The sequence below is a fragment of the Thermobia domestica genome, chromosome 13 (assembly GCF_964235325.1).
Source record: "Thermobia domestica chromosome 13, izTheDome1.hap1.1, whole genome shotgun sequence".
NCBI lineage: Eukaryota > Metazoa > Arthropoda > Insecta > Zygentoma > Lepismatidae > Thermobia > Thermobia domestica.
Genome location: NC_137466.1, coordinates 31,538,224 through 31,557,602, shown reverse-complemented (window position 1 = coordinate 31,557,602; position 19,379 = coordinate 31,538,224). Strand labels below are relative to the sequence as shown.

General features: G+C 33.5%; 1 protein-coding gene across 2 annotated transcripts in view; it reads left to right on the top strand.

The window, feature by feature from the left end:
- The window catches only part of LOC145668077 (degenerin mec-4-like), a 95,621-nt gene that overhangs the window by 33,885 nt on the left and 42,357 nt on the right, over window positions 1–19,379 (top strand). For both annotated transcript variants that reach the window (XM_081735585.1, XM_081735584.1), the window contains one exon: window positions 13,135–13,317. In XM_081735585.1, coding sequence (XP_081591711.1) covers window positions 13,135–13,317 — 183 coding nt within the window. The remainder of the gene's footprint in view (window positions 1–13,134; window positions 13,318–19,379) is intronic.

Sequence of the window (19,379 nt, the reverse complement as noted above, 5' to 3'; positions counted from 1 at the left end):
AAGACATTCGTTCTTCATTCATTTCTTTTGTTTGTTTACTTATTAGTTCGTTAAAACGTAAAGGAAGAGTAGTATATCTTCAATAAGTATTTGTAAATTTACTTTGAACGTTTCTAAGAACAAATTTATGTCTTTTTCTTACTCGTATATCATGTCCAATATTACTTTCATTTCAGTTCATTAATTACTTTATTTCACATCTTGGATAAAAGTATTCTTGTCTTTTTAATGATGTTTTCCCTTTTGGTTGTTTAATTTCTAGATACAAATATTATCTTAATTCGAATGAATAAAGCTCATTTTGTTTATTGTCACTTCTTTAATAGCTGAGTTCGAAATCAAGAACAATGTAGTGTAAAATACATTCTTTATTCTTCGTATAGTATAGTACTGCCAATATTAAGTATCATTTTTCATAAGTCCAGTTAATTACTGAGAGCTTGGAAAAATTTTAAACTGATAATTCTTTACGCAATAACAGCAGTAAAATACATTTAAGCTATTCCTTATACTTCACAGCAATGAAACCAATGTATTGTATTGGTTAAAAAATAAACCAACCACAAGTTTCCTAAGAAGACCTATCCTTCCATACAAAACATAGGCCTAAAGTAAAGTGAAGCAATACATTACTAAAATATATTAATATTTCGAATTATTAACCTCCTCTTGTTACACCTTTCAGGATTAGTTGAGAAAAAAGAGGGAAAATGAAAGTACAAAGATTTACAGTAAATTACTTAACATTTACTGACATTGTAATAGTGGATATTTCTGAAAACGTATAATGATCCAAAAATATATTTAGTAGGTCACATGCCTATATTATTCGATTCTAACTTGAAAGTTACAGTTCAGGCAGTGACGTATCGAAGAGTCATGAGGTTGAGGGATTTTAACCCCTCCCATTGAAACTTATATATACCATTGAAATAAAAATTATTTCAGTTTTTAATCTTGGAAAATCAACAAGCACCGTGTGTGGAGGACGGTTAATTTATACTACGATTTATCACTTCCAAATGTGTAGAAGATGTGGCTGGATATTGTGTATCATCATTCAAGAGATATAAGAAAACGAAGGGACTTCGTAAGCCCTTCACGCCTCCCCAGAAGGAGGAAGCGCGCCTTCAAGTTGAGACCTACTGCTTGCGAGCGAAACATTCTAACAGTCTGTTAGCATTTCCTTCTTCGCCTTCTCTCTTTACTGCGCATACACCAGTCAATTTTCATGAAAGATAATAAATAGCCTTGATACTTTCTATAGTATTTATGAAAGAACGTGCAGTAGAATCTATATCAACAACATACATCATTCGTCAAAGTAATCAATAACGTGTTCATAAAACAAAATTAATAGACATATTACATCAAAGTAACTTAGACTTAAATTTTAAACAATAGAAAGTAATGTTATTCTGTAAGAAGAACTGCTACTCGAAGCCTTTGCTACAATCACTAGTTGCTACCATGGGCAAGTGGTCTAAGGCGATCCTTTTTGTTAAACACCCTGCAAGCTTAGTTCGAGTTCCCGGCGAGTCCAACGCATTTTTTCTCTCTCTTTTTACGAGCTCTCGATGTTTCTGTCTGTATTCCTGTCGGATTCGATTAAATAGAATTTCGAATAGAGACCAATGTGTATGATAAATGGTAATTTATTTACGAGTCTCCACTCGTCTAATATACATTTTCGAGTTTTATTTTGGAAGTGTATATAATATGGAATAGTGAAAATAGTGAAGTAAAAAAATATTCTTATAAATCTTGGTTAATTAATTGGAGTTGAGCATGGCTTATAGGTTAGGATTATATAGAGATGAGTTACTTTCAAGTGCAATGCAAAAAAAAAAATTGAGTTTTAATCAAACACAAAATTGTAACTTACAGGATAACTTTTACATGATTAGTATTATATTTTTTATGTTTCTATTATAATTCTGTATAAGTTATGATACTACTATTTCAAAATGTAGAGCGAGAAAGAACTGTAATATTATGTTTTGTTACGAAAAGCTTTTAAGCAGTGATAATTTCAAGGAGTGTTCTGTGGAAGAATTTGAGACCCTTCTCAAGCTAAGAAATTTCTGCCTTCGGGACCTATCTTCGATCATGCTTAATGTGGATTACCAGTGAGTAAACCCACCACCCCTATTAAATATTACCCCGAGGATAATTTTCTCAAATCACAACTGTTTGTAATTAGTTTTTTGTTACAAATCAGAGGATAATAATGGGGTAGTAAATATACTTTCTATTTTGTTTTCAGCTATGGATTTTAGTTTTGCAATTGATATATTGTTCCATCTTAACCGAATTTGAAACAAAAGAAGTTTCCAATGAGTTATTCAAATAAATGTTTTCCGCCTCCAAATGAAAATAGGAAGACACTTAGAAAACCTTATTATCCGGTTTTAACACACAAATATATGATTGATAGAGTATCGACCTAAACCACTCGACCATTTTGCATGTATTTGCAGTTTTTTTAAACTTTTGTGAAAGAAGTTTACTGTTCCATACTCGCTTTGTTTATTGCAATACGACTATGAGTTCTCAGTGAATATTTGGACGTCACAGCTCTTGCAATATATAAAAGTGTTTGTAGAATAAATCACATTCAATTTTACGTCTTAATAACATACGTAAATCAGGTTGAATTCATGAAATGTTTGAGGTTGGAGTGAGCGTAAATGTTTTCATACTTAAGAGTATGGATATGCAAACCTGCTTACTATGGGGATTTATTTCTGTGAAATTTGGTCCATGAAGTTATACAAAAACGGTAAAATAAGGAACGTTAACATTCTTACAATGAGAACAGATTTCAATTCCCGGTGGGAGTTAGCGTACGCGCGCCTTTATCGTGGGAGACCCGGGTTCGATTCCCAGTGGGAGCTCATGTGTTTTGTATTTCATGTTAATTAGTAGGTCCACGTCTCCTATAGCCACGCTGCTGACCGGGTAGTTAAACTCAAAATCACAATCTCCACCACACGGCGGGAGTTTGCATGGTTCGGGTTTTACGTTAATCAATACGGTCTTGCTGTTGAAACAGACGTTAAACTCCAAATGAACTCAACTCATCAAGATCAGAGTTCTGAGTTTAATACCCACTTGAAACCATACGTTCAAAGTAAAAATTGAAATAAAATGAAATCTTTAAGTTTAACGTCCCATGGTTATGCCGATTAGGCTAAAGGAGACGGTGATAATGAGAAATGAGTGTAATGGTGGAATGAAGAAAGTGGGAGGAAACGGGAGAACGCCGAGAAAACCCACGAGCACGGCGTTTGTCCACCACAAAGTCCAAACCGCGCGAGCTGGGATCGAATTAGGGACCCGAAGCACCGGAGGTGAACGCTCTACCACTGAGCCACCGCGCCCCCCAAAATGAAAATTATTCATGTTTCTGATACCTATATACATGGAGAGAGAGAGAATAAATATGGTTGTATTTTTCATAGGGCCGAAGTGGCTTAGCGGTAGAGCGTTCACCTCTGGTGCATGGGGTCCTTTGTTCGATCCCAGCTTGCAAAAAGTCAGATTTGTGGTGAAGGAACACCGTGTGCGTTCATTTCTTCATCATTCTCCTGTTTCCTCCTATCTACATCGTTGCACAATTTTCATTCATTTCTCATCATCACCGTCTCCTCTACCTAGCCGACGTAAGTGTGAAGTATCTGTCTATTGGAAATGAAGTGACTGTGTATTTGATATAAAGAAACATGAACTTTTGAAAACTTTGAAAGAAAACTTTGTTTAGAAGTGTACATTCTCAGACACATGTTGTAAATGCACATTTGTTAAATAAACTCGACTAGCTTCCTTCTTTCCTTTCCGCATACCTTCGAGCACAGCCTGATACTTCCCGATTAGGTCATCACTCTTGAATTGATCAAAACCACGAGGAACAGAACAACAAGGGGTATTCAACACACGATTGGGACAGGTGCAGGATCATCAGAGAGAAGCGGATCCCACCGTTGGAGGACCACCGACTCCACAAGTCAAAGAGTACCATTCTGTTGGTTTATCACCGCAGACTCAACAGGCTCCTACAGTCTAGTAGAATGAAGATGTAGAAGAATATCATCGTAAAGAAGCATTATCGACGCCCCTTGCAGTTCAACAGGATTAAGATCCAGATGTTGACTGTCTCCAGCTAATCCAGACTTTTCCAGAGAAAGATATTCATCATTCCAGATGACCAGGACGACGCCAGCCCTGTCGGATCTATCAGGCTAGTGCTCATCCCTTATCTTTTAGTCATAACCTTTCTCTTTCTCTCACCCTTTTCCCCGAATAGTCATCTTCCAAATTAGAATCATTTGAATTTTATTTAAATTCAACCACAATTTTACAGTTAAGTACCGTGTTGTGCATCAGTTCCATCCCCATTTGGTTGCATTTATTTATTTCGTATTCTGAGCTATAACTGATGACACAGCACCGGCACATGATGGAGATGCTGTGAGGCTTACGCCTTTGTTACGATCCTAAAATTTCGATAAATTACGATTCTAAATATTCGGTAGATGCTTTAAGACCCCAAATTTTGAGTAATTTGTACTGTGTAATTTTAGTTTGTCGAGAGAAATTAAGTAGAGTTATTTTTAACCCATCCGCCCACCCTCACTACTTTATTCATTTGCTCTGTTAGAGTAATTTTTTGTTTTGTTGTATTTTAATCGAATGATAAGTGGGTGAGAAGAGAAAATTTTGCCAAGTTATTATATTTTGTTTTTCTTTGTGGTGTTGGATATATATACACATAGTAGTGTAAGATATTTATTATAAGTGTGATTTTTAAAATAGATATAATGGAGAATACTAGTGTTATATCTTCTGCTATAGATCGTTTAGTAGAACCCCCCAAATTTTCCGGCAAATTGAACGAGTCAGTTCAATCATTTTTTAGTCATTTTGAGGATTTTTCTGTCCTTCATAACCAACGTGATGTACAGAAACGTCATTTGTTGCCGTATTGTTTAGAAAACGGGGCTCGTGCTTATCTGCTAGCTTTACAATCAACCGCAGAATATGATAATCTCATGTATGTACAGATTAAGAAGAATTTAATAGAGGCTTATGAAGATAACATAGTTTCGCAAGTTTTAGAGCAAGAAATGAGAAATAGGGAGCAGTTAGATTCTGAATCTGTTTTAGATTACATTTTTCATAAGTGGAAATTAATACTCGAGTACAATCCGAAGATGCCAGTGACCGAACAAATTAACTTGATAATCGATGGGTTATTGCCTTCAGTTTATTCTGTAGTTGTAAGAAAATCGTATAAGACTGTTATTGAGTTAGCAAAGTCCTTAGGTCTAGATGAAAGAATTAATTTTCTTGTCAGCATGCGTAGTCAGCAATCGAAGTCCTTGGCAATAACAAACGAATACAATATAATCCTGTTAGTAAGAATGCTGTACAGCAAAAAGAAAATACTTTAGATGCTAATATTCAGAACGAAAATGAAATTGTAAGTCAGAGTGAAGAAAAAAATACATTGATAGCTCAGTTAGACGGTATCAAAGTCCAGTTAGAAAGCCTTGTGCAACGAACAGCGGCCGCAAAAGTTTCTCACGCACACAAAGGAAAATCTGTGTGTATACAATCTTATGAGCATTCGCGTTTGGAGCGAAGAAATCGCATTCATGCATCCAACGCATCCTTCTTTCATTCGTTGCCTCCTGCTTCTGTCAATGCAGTCAATGTAAATGAGAATGTTAAATCGAATAATAGGAATAAAGTAGGCAATAATATGTGTAATAATGTTAGAAATAGTAAGCGATATTATGTTCCTGTTCAATATGAAGCTGATTTACCTCATGTTAAAGCATATATTGATAATAAGCCGCATTTATTTCTATTGGATTCAGGCAGCACTGTTAGCTTAATTTCTGGTAATAGTTTAAGCAATAAGCATAAAATACTCAAAGGAACGACTTTTATTCGTGGTATCACTGGAAATTCTCAAGGAAGTGATCAAATCGCTTTAGTGAAATTTAAATTAGGAGGACAGTATTTTACGCATCCTTTTCGAGTGTATAAAGATTTTCCGTATAATAGCATAATTGGCCAAGATTTTTTGAAAAGTCATCTTGCAATGGTTGATCACAATAAGAATTCTTTTAGTTTTGTTAAATTTGGTATTGCCGCCATACGTATCTTTTGAAGAAATTTCTAACCATATAGCAAAATTATATAAACCTCAATTTTTAGTGGCTCGCTCTGTTGTTTTGCCTCCAAATTCAAGTGTTCAAGTTACATTGAAAAAAGTAAATGATCTTGCAGAAACTCGCAATTTATTAGTTCCTAATGAGTTAATAGATACGCAGGCAGAATTTTTTGTGCGTAAATCAGTCGTAGACGAAATTCATCCGGTAATATCTGTGATTAATCCTACCAAAAGTAGACTTTACTTGAAAAAAGATGTTGTTTTGGGTTCTGCCGAAAATGTTATCAGTAATACCAACTTCGAGAAACAAAATACCACTAATAATAAGGTTCATCAAGTTAATGCAGTAGATACGAAATATTTTCCTGAAGGTTATGATAAATATAGAGTAAATGTTAACCCTGAATTGTTGCCACATCAACAACAGCAATTATATGACTTAGTAGAAGAATTTTATTCTAGTTTTTCTTGGAATGAATTTGATTATGGTTGTGCTAAGGGATATAAACATAAAATTGAATTAGTAGACAATATTCCAGTAAATCGACCCCAATTTTCGATACCATTTCATCTACGGGATGAGATCAAAAACAAGTAGATATTTTATTGAAAAGTAAGATCATTGAGCCTAGTATTAGTCCGTATAATTCTCGGGTAATGCTTGTTAAAAAGAGAATGGACAGAATCGATTTATACAAGACGCGAGATTTTTGAACAAAAAAATTGTTCCTGACAGCTATCCGGTTCCTCCTATCCCGGATATTTTGACTAATTTGGCAGGACGTAAATATCTATGTTCTAGCGACGTTTTTGGAGCATTCTTTAATATTCCGCTCACTGAAGAATCTAAACCTATTACAGCTTTTTCGATTCCGAATCTTGGATCGTACCATTTTAATTTTTTGCCTCAGGGTGTAAAGACATCTACTAGTGGTATGAACAGATTAGTGAAACTCACCTTAGAAGGTCTTCCACAAGATAAAATATTTGCCTATGTTGACGATTATTTTTGGTCTAGTGATACTTTTGATGAAATTGTGCAATTAACTCGTATGTTGCTTCAAAGAATAAACGAAATTGGTTTAAAGCTTTCCCCAGAAAAAACAAAATTGGGATATTTTTCATTAGATGTTTTAGGTCACACTGTTAGTAAAGATGGTTTGTCTATTTCGAAACGAATAATTAACTCAATCTCCAACTATCAACGTCCCAAAACAAAGAAACAGGTCAAAAGTTTTTTTAGGATTGGCTTCTTTTGTTCGTTCGTATTTACCTAATTTCAGTCAATTAGCAGAAGCGTTACTTTCCTTGTTGAAAAAAGACACTCCTTTTCGTTGGAAGGACGCACAGGAGACAGCATTAAATAATATCAAACAAGCCATCATTTCAGCACCATGTCTAATGAGATACAAGCCTGATTATCCTCTGTATCTCTACTTTGATGCTAGCAAACTCGCTCTTTCTGGACTAATCAAACAACCTCAAAATTCACCTGACGATACAAATCTAGTTCCCATTAGTTATTGTAGTCGTGCAACGTCTCCTAGCGAGAGAAAATTACACCCATATCAGCTTGAATTACTAGCATTATTGTACTCAATACGTTCATTTAGGTATTTTCTTTTGGGACGTCATTTTTATTTGAAGACAGATTGTCATAGTTTAATTTATTTGAAGCAAACAAAGAATGTAAGTAAAATTTCTAGATGGTTGAGTGAAATCGAATCGTACAATTTCACTATTTCACATATCAGTGGCTCCAGTAACGTAGAGGCAGACGCCATTTCACGTTTTTCTAACCCCCCTAGAGATTTGGAAGACGAGAAAAAAATCAAGATGATCCGAAAATTTTATTTACTCAGACCGCAAATTCATTTTCAATCTTAAATGAGCCAAATCTGGCAACTGAACAGCGTAAAGATCCGTTTTTTAAAGATATTTTTTCTTGGTTGGAACAGAAAGAAAATAGAAATCCTAAAATAGAACGCCAAGCATTATATTTTACTATTAAAGATGGAATTTTGTATAGAAAACAAAAAACTTCTCAAGGTATAAAATTTTTAGTTGCAGTTCCCACTTCTTTGCATTATAAAGTTTTTAATGCTTGTCATACGTCAGCATTGGGGTCATCTCATTCTGGCTATTCTAAAACCTATGATATGTTAATAAAAACAGTGTATTTTCCGAACATGAAGAAATATATATATCAGAAGTGTAAAGAATGTACGATATGTCAAGTATCGAAATCGAAAATTGGTTCTCCGTATGGCACATGGCTTACTTATCCCTCCGTTCCCTCCTTCTATCGCATCCACATAGATGTAGCTGGGAATTATTCCCCCAATAATATGTTAAATCACAAATATATGATAGTTGTAGTAGACAGTTGTACTAGATACATAATTGCAGATTCCCTTCCTGATGTTACAGCAAGTACTTTGGCTTCATTTCTTTATCACAAAGTAATTTTAAAGTTTAGAATTTTCTATGAAATTGTCTTAGACAAAGGCAGTGCATTCACTAGTGGACTATTTAAAGAATTATGTGCTATGATTGGTGCTAACATGCGTTTTGTAAATGTACATGGGCATTACAGTAATGGTGTTTGCGAAATTACTATTAGGAACATAGAACAACGATTGAAATCAGCTTTATGTGACAAAGATTTAGGAGAATGGATTGACTTATTACAACCTATAGTTTTTTCGCTTAACGTCACCAAGAACTTATCGTCTCAAATTTCACCATTTGAATGTCGTTTTGGCTTCAAACCTAGTTTACTTCATCAGGCAATATTAAATACCCCGTGTCAATACGAAGACAATGCCATTCGGTTACAGCAATTACAAGAGATTAGAGACAAAGCGCAAGAAAATCTTTACAAACGTCATAAAACGGCGGCAAAATTTTTTGATAAGAGACATACGAAACCTGCTTTTAAAGAAGGAGAAAAAGTTTGGATATTAGACACCACAAGGAAAAAAGGTCACGCCAAAGCATTCAGCGGAAAGTTTATTGGCCCAGGCATAATTCAACGTGTGGAAAATCCAAATTCATATTTTGTTAAGTATAAAACCGCCCGAGGGACGTCAAACTTAATTTAATTTCATTTCATTGAAGAAATTACTATAATTCATAATCTGCATCTTTATAAAGCAACTTCAACAATCATATGGATGAATAATGCTTAAAATTGAATTTAATCGCAATTGCAGTAATCTGCAATATTATAGGTTTCTCATTCATTTACATCAAATGTTTAGTTATTTGATACTTTTTAGCAAGAATAGTAACTGCTATATAAGACACAATTATATACGTGTGGCGTGGGAGACATTGAGTTGATTCCCAACGGGAGCTCGTGTGTTTCGGTTTCTATGTTAATCAGTAGGTCCCGTCTCATATAGCCTCGCTGCTAAAAAAGGACGCTAAACTCAAAATCAACTCAACTCAATAATTATCTATACATTGAATTTAATAATAAGGAGGGAGATCTTGAAGGAGGGATGCCGAATAAAGAGAGAGACTTTAAAATTTAAAACGTAAGGTCAGCGTGAGTCAGAGAGGGCACGGCGGGTGGTGTGTGACAGTGAAACACGTCCTGTTGACCCACGACCCATTGACCTACTCACAAATCTTGACCCAACTGACCCATTCCATATCTGGACTGTACACACACACAAAGCAGACATATATGTAATCTGACCTTACTTGGCCTTCACTAATTTAAGATAATCTACAAAAAATGATAGAAAGCAATTTCTAACGCAAAAATATAGAAATGTATTTTCAACGGAACAGAAAAAAACGTACCGGCCCAGATTTGAACCAGGATTTCTCCACTCAGCAAGCAGACATCTTACCGACTTACCCACGGCATATCGTCCAACTTCTGGTTTGGAATTTTATTTACAGTGCGTGTGTTACGTAACAGCGCTACGAGATGTATTTACTGTTGTGTTAACACGCGTTTCGTAAATTTACGAAGTCGCTCTTTTAATCCGCAATCAATCCGATGTATATATATATATATATATGTTGGTGCACCAGTAAGCTCCCAAGAGTACAGATTAATTCATTCTTGATTTTAATCTACAGAACAAATGCTTTTTATGAAAGCAAGGGGACTGCTATCCATAGATGGCTAAGTGAGGTAAATAAAATTTAAACTTCAAATGGAACTGGGGTGGCTCACCGACAATGGCTGATTTAACACGTTTGATAACAGCGCGGGTAATAGTTGATTTATAAACGCAGTAGATAGAGCCTTTGTAGGTAAGTGAATACCGCGTGAGACTGTCATTCTAAGGGTCTGGGGTTCGAGTCTCGGCCTAGAATGAGTTAAAATTTTTTCAAGGAATTGAACACTATAAATGATGTTCGCGTTTGATACTGAAAGAGATTTATCCTATGAAGGGAGAAAACCCATGATGGGGGCAGGGAAAAGACGGACATTTTTATTCCCATGTCTTTTGCTCTTTCCTATCTCTCTTTCCTTCTTTTCTCATTTTGTTTAGTTTTCCGTACTTTTTCGGTTTCTGCATGAAGCGTATTATTCTTTTCGTTTTTTTTTGCATTAATTCCTATCTCTTTGAACTTAATGTGAATGGAATTTCTGCAGATTTATCTCGTGGTTGCTTCTCTAAATGGTGCTCTCAGATAGTAATGCTTTTTCCTCCAAGTGGAGGAATATCCTGGTATGTTATGTTTTCGGGCACGTATTTGCTGTCATGTTGGTTGTCCAACTATCAGACATAGAGTGAAACTATTCTGCTACTGGAAAAAGCTATCATTTCTTATGTATCCAACCTCCAGTTATTACTGTCGCTGACTGTAGAAGAGCGGATTTAAGGGAGTGCAAAAGTGCAGGTGCACACCCTTCCCCTTCGTTGCAAATATACATTACCTAAAGTGAAAATCTAGCTGCGAAAATAGCAACACTTTCCTAAAATTTCTTCTGTCATGTTTCCGTTTCGGCTTAAAACAAAGGGAGGTTTTCCAAAATCGATGGTTGAAGTCAATTTTCTAAAGTTGAAAGAGAAGTATTCACGAGAACAGACACTTAGCATTTGCAGAGCATTTCCTAAAGATGCCTAAAGACATTTAAAGAATTCCAATCCAATTCAAATGTACTGGTACCGTACTAGTTATTAGTGCACCCCCCTCAGAAAATCTTGGATCCGATCCTTATATATATATATATATATATATTTCGTTACTCATTCTATTAACATTTTACGCCCATCCTAGTTAATTTTTACAATTTTGTTAATCCCTTATCAAATGAAATTATTACTTGAATGTTACTTCTTTCTAGGAGTTTTTTTTAAATTTTAATGCACAGAATACATCAATCATTTGGTTTATCATGATGGGGAAGATAGTGTCGTTGCTGACTACCCCATTATATTCCTAATTATCAATCATCAATTCTTATTTATCCCTGTATGTTGCATAACATCTCTTGAAATATATTTCATATTTGTACAATTTCTAAATTACTTAGATCCCTTCTGCTTAAGTATTTACAGTTGTTCTGTCGCCACTGTTGATAAACTTTCCTCACTACCATTTCGTTCTACTATGTTTATCAGCATTATTCTTCTACACTTACACTTGCTACAGAAGTACTGTATACGTTTCGGATACAATTATTTTTATTATCTTGGTCAAATGGTTTTTAACATATTATACTTCGTTTTGTAGTTTTTTAATGTTTATACTAGTTTCTGCAAGGTTATATGACATTTTGAAGGTAATTTAAGTATCTTTTCTTAATATCTTTTATCATACGTTATTGTAAAAAAAATTAAACGTTCGTTACTGATATATACGTTTAGTGAAATAATACTAGATCTATATTATTTTCTATAGATCTACTCTAATGCTTTGCAAATATTACATAGCACACTCTCCTAACTAGAAACATAGTTTAAAAATAATGAATCTCACAAACAAGAATGGACTAAAATGGTTAATTGCATTTTATAATATAGTGTAATAATAATTGTACTATCATGTTAAGTTATTACAAAGTATTTAGTAATTGATAAACTATTTTCTTTAAGTGTTATTCGTATTTTATAATATGAGAGTTAGTGTGTGTTTTTCATAATCACGTCCAGATACTACTAGTAGATCTATAGAAATGAAGAGGCTGAGAAAAACATGTTTATGTGCTGTTACAGAGATTGATGAGAATCGACCGTTGTTGCTGCTTATGGTGTACAGCTTGGACTTATATATATTCGCCTTGCGATGTCCATTGTCTTACTGAGGATATTACTATTCCGTTCATATATTGATAAAGTAAGCACTGAGGTAGCTCAGTTAATGTTTCCGTGTGTGGCAGAGTGCACACATTCTTTAATGATTTTTCTTCATTTGCAAAGCATTTACTTTAAAACCTGGAACGTTTTACTTCGGATAATTTGGTCTTTTTTTATTTGTTGTTGTGCTACTTGTTTTACATAATATTTGGTCCACTGTTTGATGGGAGTCCCTTTCTCGTTGCTTTCGGTTGTTCTTTGGTGATATTTGGTTCTGATAATGGAGAAGATTATTGTGGTCTCCTCATAGGGCGAACAGTAATTTGGGCTTGACAGGGCCGTTTTTAGTATGAAAAGATAATTTAAAGTTTCTTTTTGTGGTGAGTGTAGGTTGTTATGAAATGACAAGGAATAAGTGATCCTGCTGCTTTTCTTGCAAACAGTTCTTGGAACGATATATACTGCAGCAGTAGTAGATTGTGTGATTTCTTTGTTGACAGAAATTTCAATACAGAGAAGATCTTGAGATGATTCTTGATTTGTGAACTTGATACTCGTAAAATACACTTGGGTCATACAATACGTTACATTAATTCTTTATTAAGTTGGTATTTGCAAAAGATTTATTAAGTTGTCTCCAAACAATTAAATTTATGGAGAGTAATCGTTACTTAAATGTTTCAGACTTGGGGCACAAAGTTTTGGAAAATGTCCCTTCACTTAACTCTGGAAACTGTGTTGCAATAAAGAGAAACATACCCGTAAGAAAAGGAGATGTACTTCAATTTCTATTAGGAAGCGACGATCGTTTTTACGAACACGAAACGTTTACGATCTATGTACATGATATGCAGGAACCATGGTCAGGTAAGATAAGACCTTTTTTTTTTTTTTTTTTTTTTAAAGAGAACTATCTAATATCTCATGTTTCTTGGAAAATCTTTTTAATCTTCGTTGGACGATTGGTTGATTTGGATCTGACGTTCCAATTCCAACCATGCACGTGGACTTAGTGGTGCAAACGAAACACATGATTCTCCAATAGCAGTCAAATCCGAGCTCTCGATGTAAAGGCGAATACATAATTATTGGAATGCACGAAGAAACTATCATTAAAATTTGTATTATATAAAGATTTTCTACTATATATAATTATCTAAATGTGTAGTTCTAACCTAGTTTACCTCGTGTTACCTTCGTGAATTCCTCATAGTCTACTTCACACCACCGCTCGCTGGTTCAACCCTTTTACAACTTAAGGTGCATCATTTAATTCTCAAATCTTCAATAATAATAATAATAATAATTAGACTTCGGATCGATATGCACTAAAAACGGCAAAATATGCATGCAAATATGCGCTAAAAATCACGAAAATATGCACTGAAAAGGATAAATATGCACCAATCAAAAACTAAAGTTAAATGATAAATTTCATTATCTTTAAAGAAAAAAGTTGTATTACTTGAACTACATATACTTGGTGTACAATTATGATGCATTCATGCTACAATTGACAACTATGTAGTTTTCGGTACTTTCTGGCAGAAGCCTGCATTTGTCAGTCAAAACATTACTGAACATCGAAAATGTTCCTTCTGTGTCACAGGTCGTTAAGGGACAGTGTTTTAAAGAAGCAATGTTACTTGCCGATAAATCTGTAATTCGTGCGTCGTTGTTCCCAGGAACACTTTAGTTGCATTAGACAAGAATTTTATGGAATATAGAATTTTTCTCGTCTATTGGCTGTGCTTTTCGAAAAAATGTTTATCCGATTGGTCTTGGTGGAGCCTGTTTCGTTATTGGATCAAACAGCTCAAATGCGCTACAAAGTCCTAGTCATCGCTCCTCTCATCTCCTATGATCTTTGAAATTGAACTGAATTTAGTATTGATAAACCCAAGTTCGCTTTTAATGTTTTTAGCTCCGCAAGTATCCATGGCGTCTGGAATATATTTGGTTTCTTCGGGTTGAAACAGTTCAGTATGTGAAATTAAAATGCATCTACCCCATATATATATATATATATATATATATATATATATATATATATATATATATATATATATATATATATATATATATATATATATAGAATGTGCCAAGTATCTGTGAATAAAGAATAAATATACTCAGAGATGTAAATAAATATTTCTGGCATAAACATATAGTAAAACCTGACTAGTGAAGTTGAACAGAATTCGTAAAAATTTCTCTTAAAGGTTTTAAAGTTAACGGAGATAGATCTATGCAAATAAATAAATAAATAAATAATGGACATAGTGAGATAAAATAAAATGTTATACATACCGTATTAAATTACAGTATTTAGTTACGCTACAAATTAATACACATAAAACTTACAGTGAACAAAAAAAATAAATAATAAAAGAAAGTAAAGCAAAAGAAAAGCCTACATACGTTTTCCAAGGCCAAGACAAAAAGGAGATGCTATGCCCTTTTGAGTGTTCCTCCCTCTACTTTTGGCTCCCTTTGATCTATTGTGTATATTATGCTTCTTGTTCCATGTCTCTAGACCAGCTAGAGAAGTAGTTATTGCTTTGGAAATTACTATATAAATTGCACTTCGTTCAAAAAGTTGCACTGTATCGAGGACCTTATATGGCGGTGGACTAAAAGTTAAATATGTAGGGTAACAAGTAAACGAAGATCTTTACAAACAACGTAGTTCATATACCTAACCTCTCACAGAATGTCTAAAACTTTTGTAAACGCTGCATTACGCAACTTGAAAATTTCTGTTAAAAGGTATATTTTAACATCCGTTGTTCGCAACAAAGCTTCCGACTAATCAATAGAATTTAACACTTTTTTCGGGGGGGGGGGGCGGGGGAGTGTAATATTTCCGTTTAATAAGGGACCTGTTGAAGGCAATTTTTACTGTATTAAAAGCCTGTATTTAAAACCTTATGTTCTTGTTTAAAACAAAATAAATCCACTTGAAATTACTTTCTTTATCCAATTATGTGTTAATCCTAGTCATTTCAAACAGCAATAATTTACAATGTATAATATTGATATTTTAAATGGAATAAACTGATTTGAGCGAGACATGGAGCATGGATGGGAAGAAGGTTAAGTTATCGAAAACATAACAGAAGACTTAGTAGGTAAGTTATGTTTCGAGAGACTGAGGTGCGTATCAAAGCAACAAAGCTTATATTTAAATAATCCCATAAACTCCTTAAAGGAAAACTCGGAAACTTATCTCAAAAAATAACTGCTGCGACAAGTTTTAGATTTTGTAAAGCAAATATTTTAATTAATTGTAGAGCTTATTTTCAAAAGGGTTGTTCATTTCGTCCCGAGATACATTTTAAAGGGTTTCTTTGAAATGAACTTTGGCCTTCTTATATAGCTGTTTCAACTCTGCAAAAAAAAAAAAAAAAAAAAAAAAAAAAAAAAAATCCATACCTGGGTTGTTTCATACTTGTAGAACTCCTTACCAGACTTGAAACTGCTATATAAGAAGGCCAAAAAATAGGGCGCTGCTGAAGTTTAAGCTTTTGCTATCGAACAAAATGGAAATGTCATCTTCTAAAAACAAGCATACTTACTTTGAAAATATTACTTGTTTAGCATTCACTTTGCAAAATATATTTTCCCCATGAATTGTTAACGTCTCTCGACTTCAATCCATTGTTTCAGAGGGTCCATTAATTGTAGTGCTACACCCTCAAATTTTAATTTTAACTAGAGCATAATTTTGTCCATTTTTTCCACCCAAGAAAAATTTTGTACCATTTAAATAAATGACGGAAGGCCATTTCAAAATTTGGGCCACTTCGATCACCTGTCGTGCGACATCTCCAAATTCGAATTTTAACTAGCTCAGAATTTTGTCCAATTATTGTCCATTTTTTTCAATCCAAGAAAAAATTTTGCACCATTCAAATTAACAAAGTAGGCCCATTTCAAAATTTGGCCATTTCGATCACCTTTAGTGCGACATCTTCAAATACGAATTTTAATTAGATCATAATTTTGTCCCGTTTTTGTACATTGGTGAACTACGAAGAAAAATTTTTTTACAATTGAAACAAACGACAGAGCCATTTAAATTTTGGCCACATCGATCACCCGTAGTGCAATATCTTCAAATTCGAATTTTAACAAGCTTAGAATTTTCTCCAATTCTTCACATTCTTAAACCACCAACAAAAAGATATATATCAACCAAATGAACGAGGGAGGTTCATTTCAAAATTTGGTCACTTCGATCACCTGTAATGAGACACTTCAAGTTTGAATTTTAACTTGTTGGTACAAAACTCTACAAAAATCAGTGAAAATTCTAAGCTAGTTAGAATTCGAATTTAAAGATGTTACACTACTGTTGAACGAAGTGGCCAAAATTTTGAAATGACCCTCCTTTGTTAATTTGAGTGTTGAAATTTTTTTCTTGATGGTGCAAATATGTACAAAAATTCACAAAATCTTCAATCAAAATTCGAATTTGAAAATGTCACATTACAGGTGATCGAATTAGTCAAATTTTGAAATGACCTTCCTCGTTTATTTGTATGGTACAAAATGTTTTGTATGTGATACAAAGATTGGACAAAACTCTAAGCTTGTTAAAATTTGAGCACGTCACACAGATCGATGTGGCCAAAATTTCAAATGGCCCTCTCTCGTTTATTTCAGTGGTACATAATTTTTCTTGGTAGTACAAAAATGTGCAAAAATCGGACAAAATTATGAGCTATTTAAAATTCAGATTTTGAACATGTCGCGTTACAGGTGATTGAAGTGGGCAAATCTTGAAGTGGCCCTCCCTCGTTTATTTGAATTGTACAAATTTTTTCTTCTCTGAACAAAAATGGACGAAAATTGGATAAAATTGTGAGCTAGTTAAATTTCAAATTTGATCTGTCACTACAGGTGATCGAAGTAGTCAAATTTTGAAATGACACTCCCTCTTTTACTTGAATTTTATAAAAAGAATTTCTTGGGTGGTCAAAAATGAACAAAAAATTGGACAAAATTCTGAGGTAGTTAAAATTCAGATTTGAAGATGCACTACAGGTCATCAAAGTGGCCAAATTTTTAAGTGGTCTTCCCTCGTTTATTTGAATTTTCAAAATTTGTTCTAGGTTGGACAAAAATGGACAAAAATTGGACAAAATTCTGAGCTAGTTAAAATTCAATTTGAAGATGGTACACTACAACTAAATGTACCCTGTTTCAGGAGATAACTTCTAGAAGATTTTTCTTTCGGTATTTTTATACTGCCACAGGACCACACAATTTCAAGTCTACACACATACACAACAGTAGCAACTTTAATTCCGAGATGGGTGACGTGGAAATTTTGTTCCAGGTGATTTGACACCGTTATTTATATCTTAACGATATAAACAAGCCGATAACAAAGAACCATTTCAAGGTCTTGAGTCTATTTATTTTAGAAACTTGGAATTCCATTTATGACGAAAGTTATTGCACGTAAAAATTATCAATTTGGTCGTTTCTTTAAATATGCATTTATATGCAATAACGACATAAACCTGCACTAACCTCCGAAATATGCAAATATATGCACTATAAAACTCTACTATTTTACCCCAAAACAGCTGAAACGAATTTCTGTTTAAAGAGCATATCAATATCACATCAGGAAAAAAACATGCCAATATGCAAAAATCCGAAGTCTAATAATAATAATAATAATAATAATAATAATAATAATAATAATAATAATAATAATAATAATAATAATAAATATTTTTCTCATTTTATATTTCTTTCTACGAAATGTTCTGCATATTATTTTAGTATAGTATTATTTGTTTTCTTACCAACTTTGTTCCTAATGGAACCACAGTTCTTACTCAATAGTTAGTTTGTATTTGTACTGTATCTAATTTAAGGTCTCTTAATTACTCAACAACCTAATATTGGTAATTACTAGAGCAACCCACATTATGCTTTATTTTTTGTTTAATTATGCTTTATATTTTTCCAAATTATGCTATATTATGCTTTATTGTTAATTTCAATCATTGTTTAACATAAAGAGTGTATAATATATAATATTTACTACAGTAGAGTACATATGTATGTTCTGCAGACACTTTCCCCCTCCACCCCCTAACTAACAAAAAACTATGAAGCCGCCACTGACTATTGTACTTAACACAGAAGGATACCCCAAAGTGAGATTGAATATGCTTTTATGACATTTGTAATCATAAAAACTTACATTTAAAACTTATAACTAAAACTACACTACATATAATTATATCTACTCCTCTTCTATCTTATAATGCCCCCAAGCTAACGTATTTATACCATCTTGCGCTATATATCTTTTATCGTCCGAGGAATCTAGTGCCAGCTTATGAACGGTTATGCTATATATATCGTGCTTATAACTTCTAATGAGGTTTATGTTCTTATACGTTTTAACATTTTTAAATAAGCTTTCTTTATAATCATATAAATTGCAACTCCTTGGCAACTACGCATTTAGTTACTCCTTTAGCTTTTTTCTTTTCTTTATTTTCTACTCTATAAGCATACATCTTTGATCTCAATCCAATAAACTCTGTCATTATCTTACCTTTATTCTCATCTTTCATCTTACCTATTACTTTTTTGTTTATTAGTGGTAGTCCATATATGTTATTTTCCTTGTATTCACTCGTGTCAAACTGGTCAATTATTTCTGCTATATCTTTGTAAAAGTCTTCAGTCTCAATCTCATATATAAAGCTATCGGTATCCATATAACATAAATCTATATTGTTTCCATATTTCGGCTTCATCGTGTTATAATGAAAATCATACATTAACAGTTTTGATAGTTCTAATACACTCATACCAACATATATTGGCTTATTAAACGTTAATCGCTCTTTTTTCATATGTATAGCACACAAGTTCTCACTAAATATTGTTCTGTA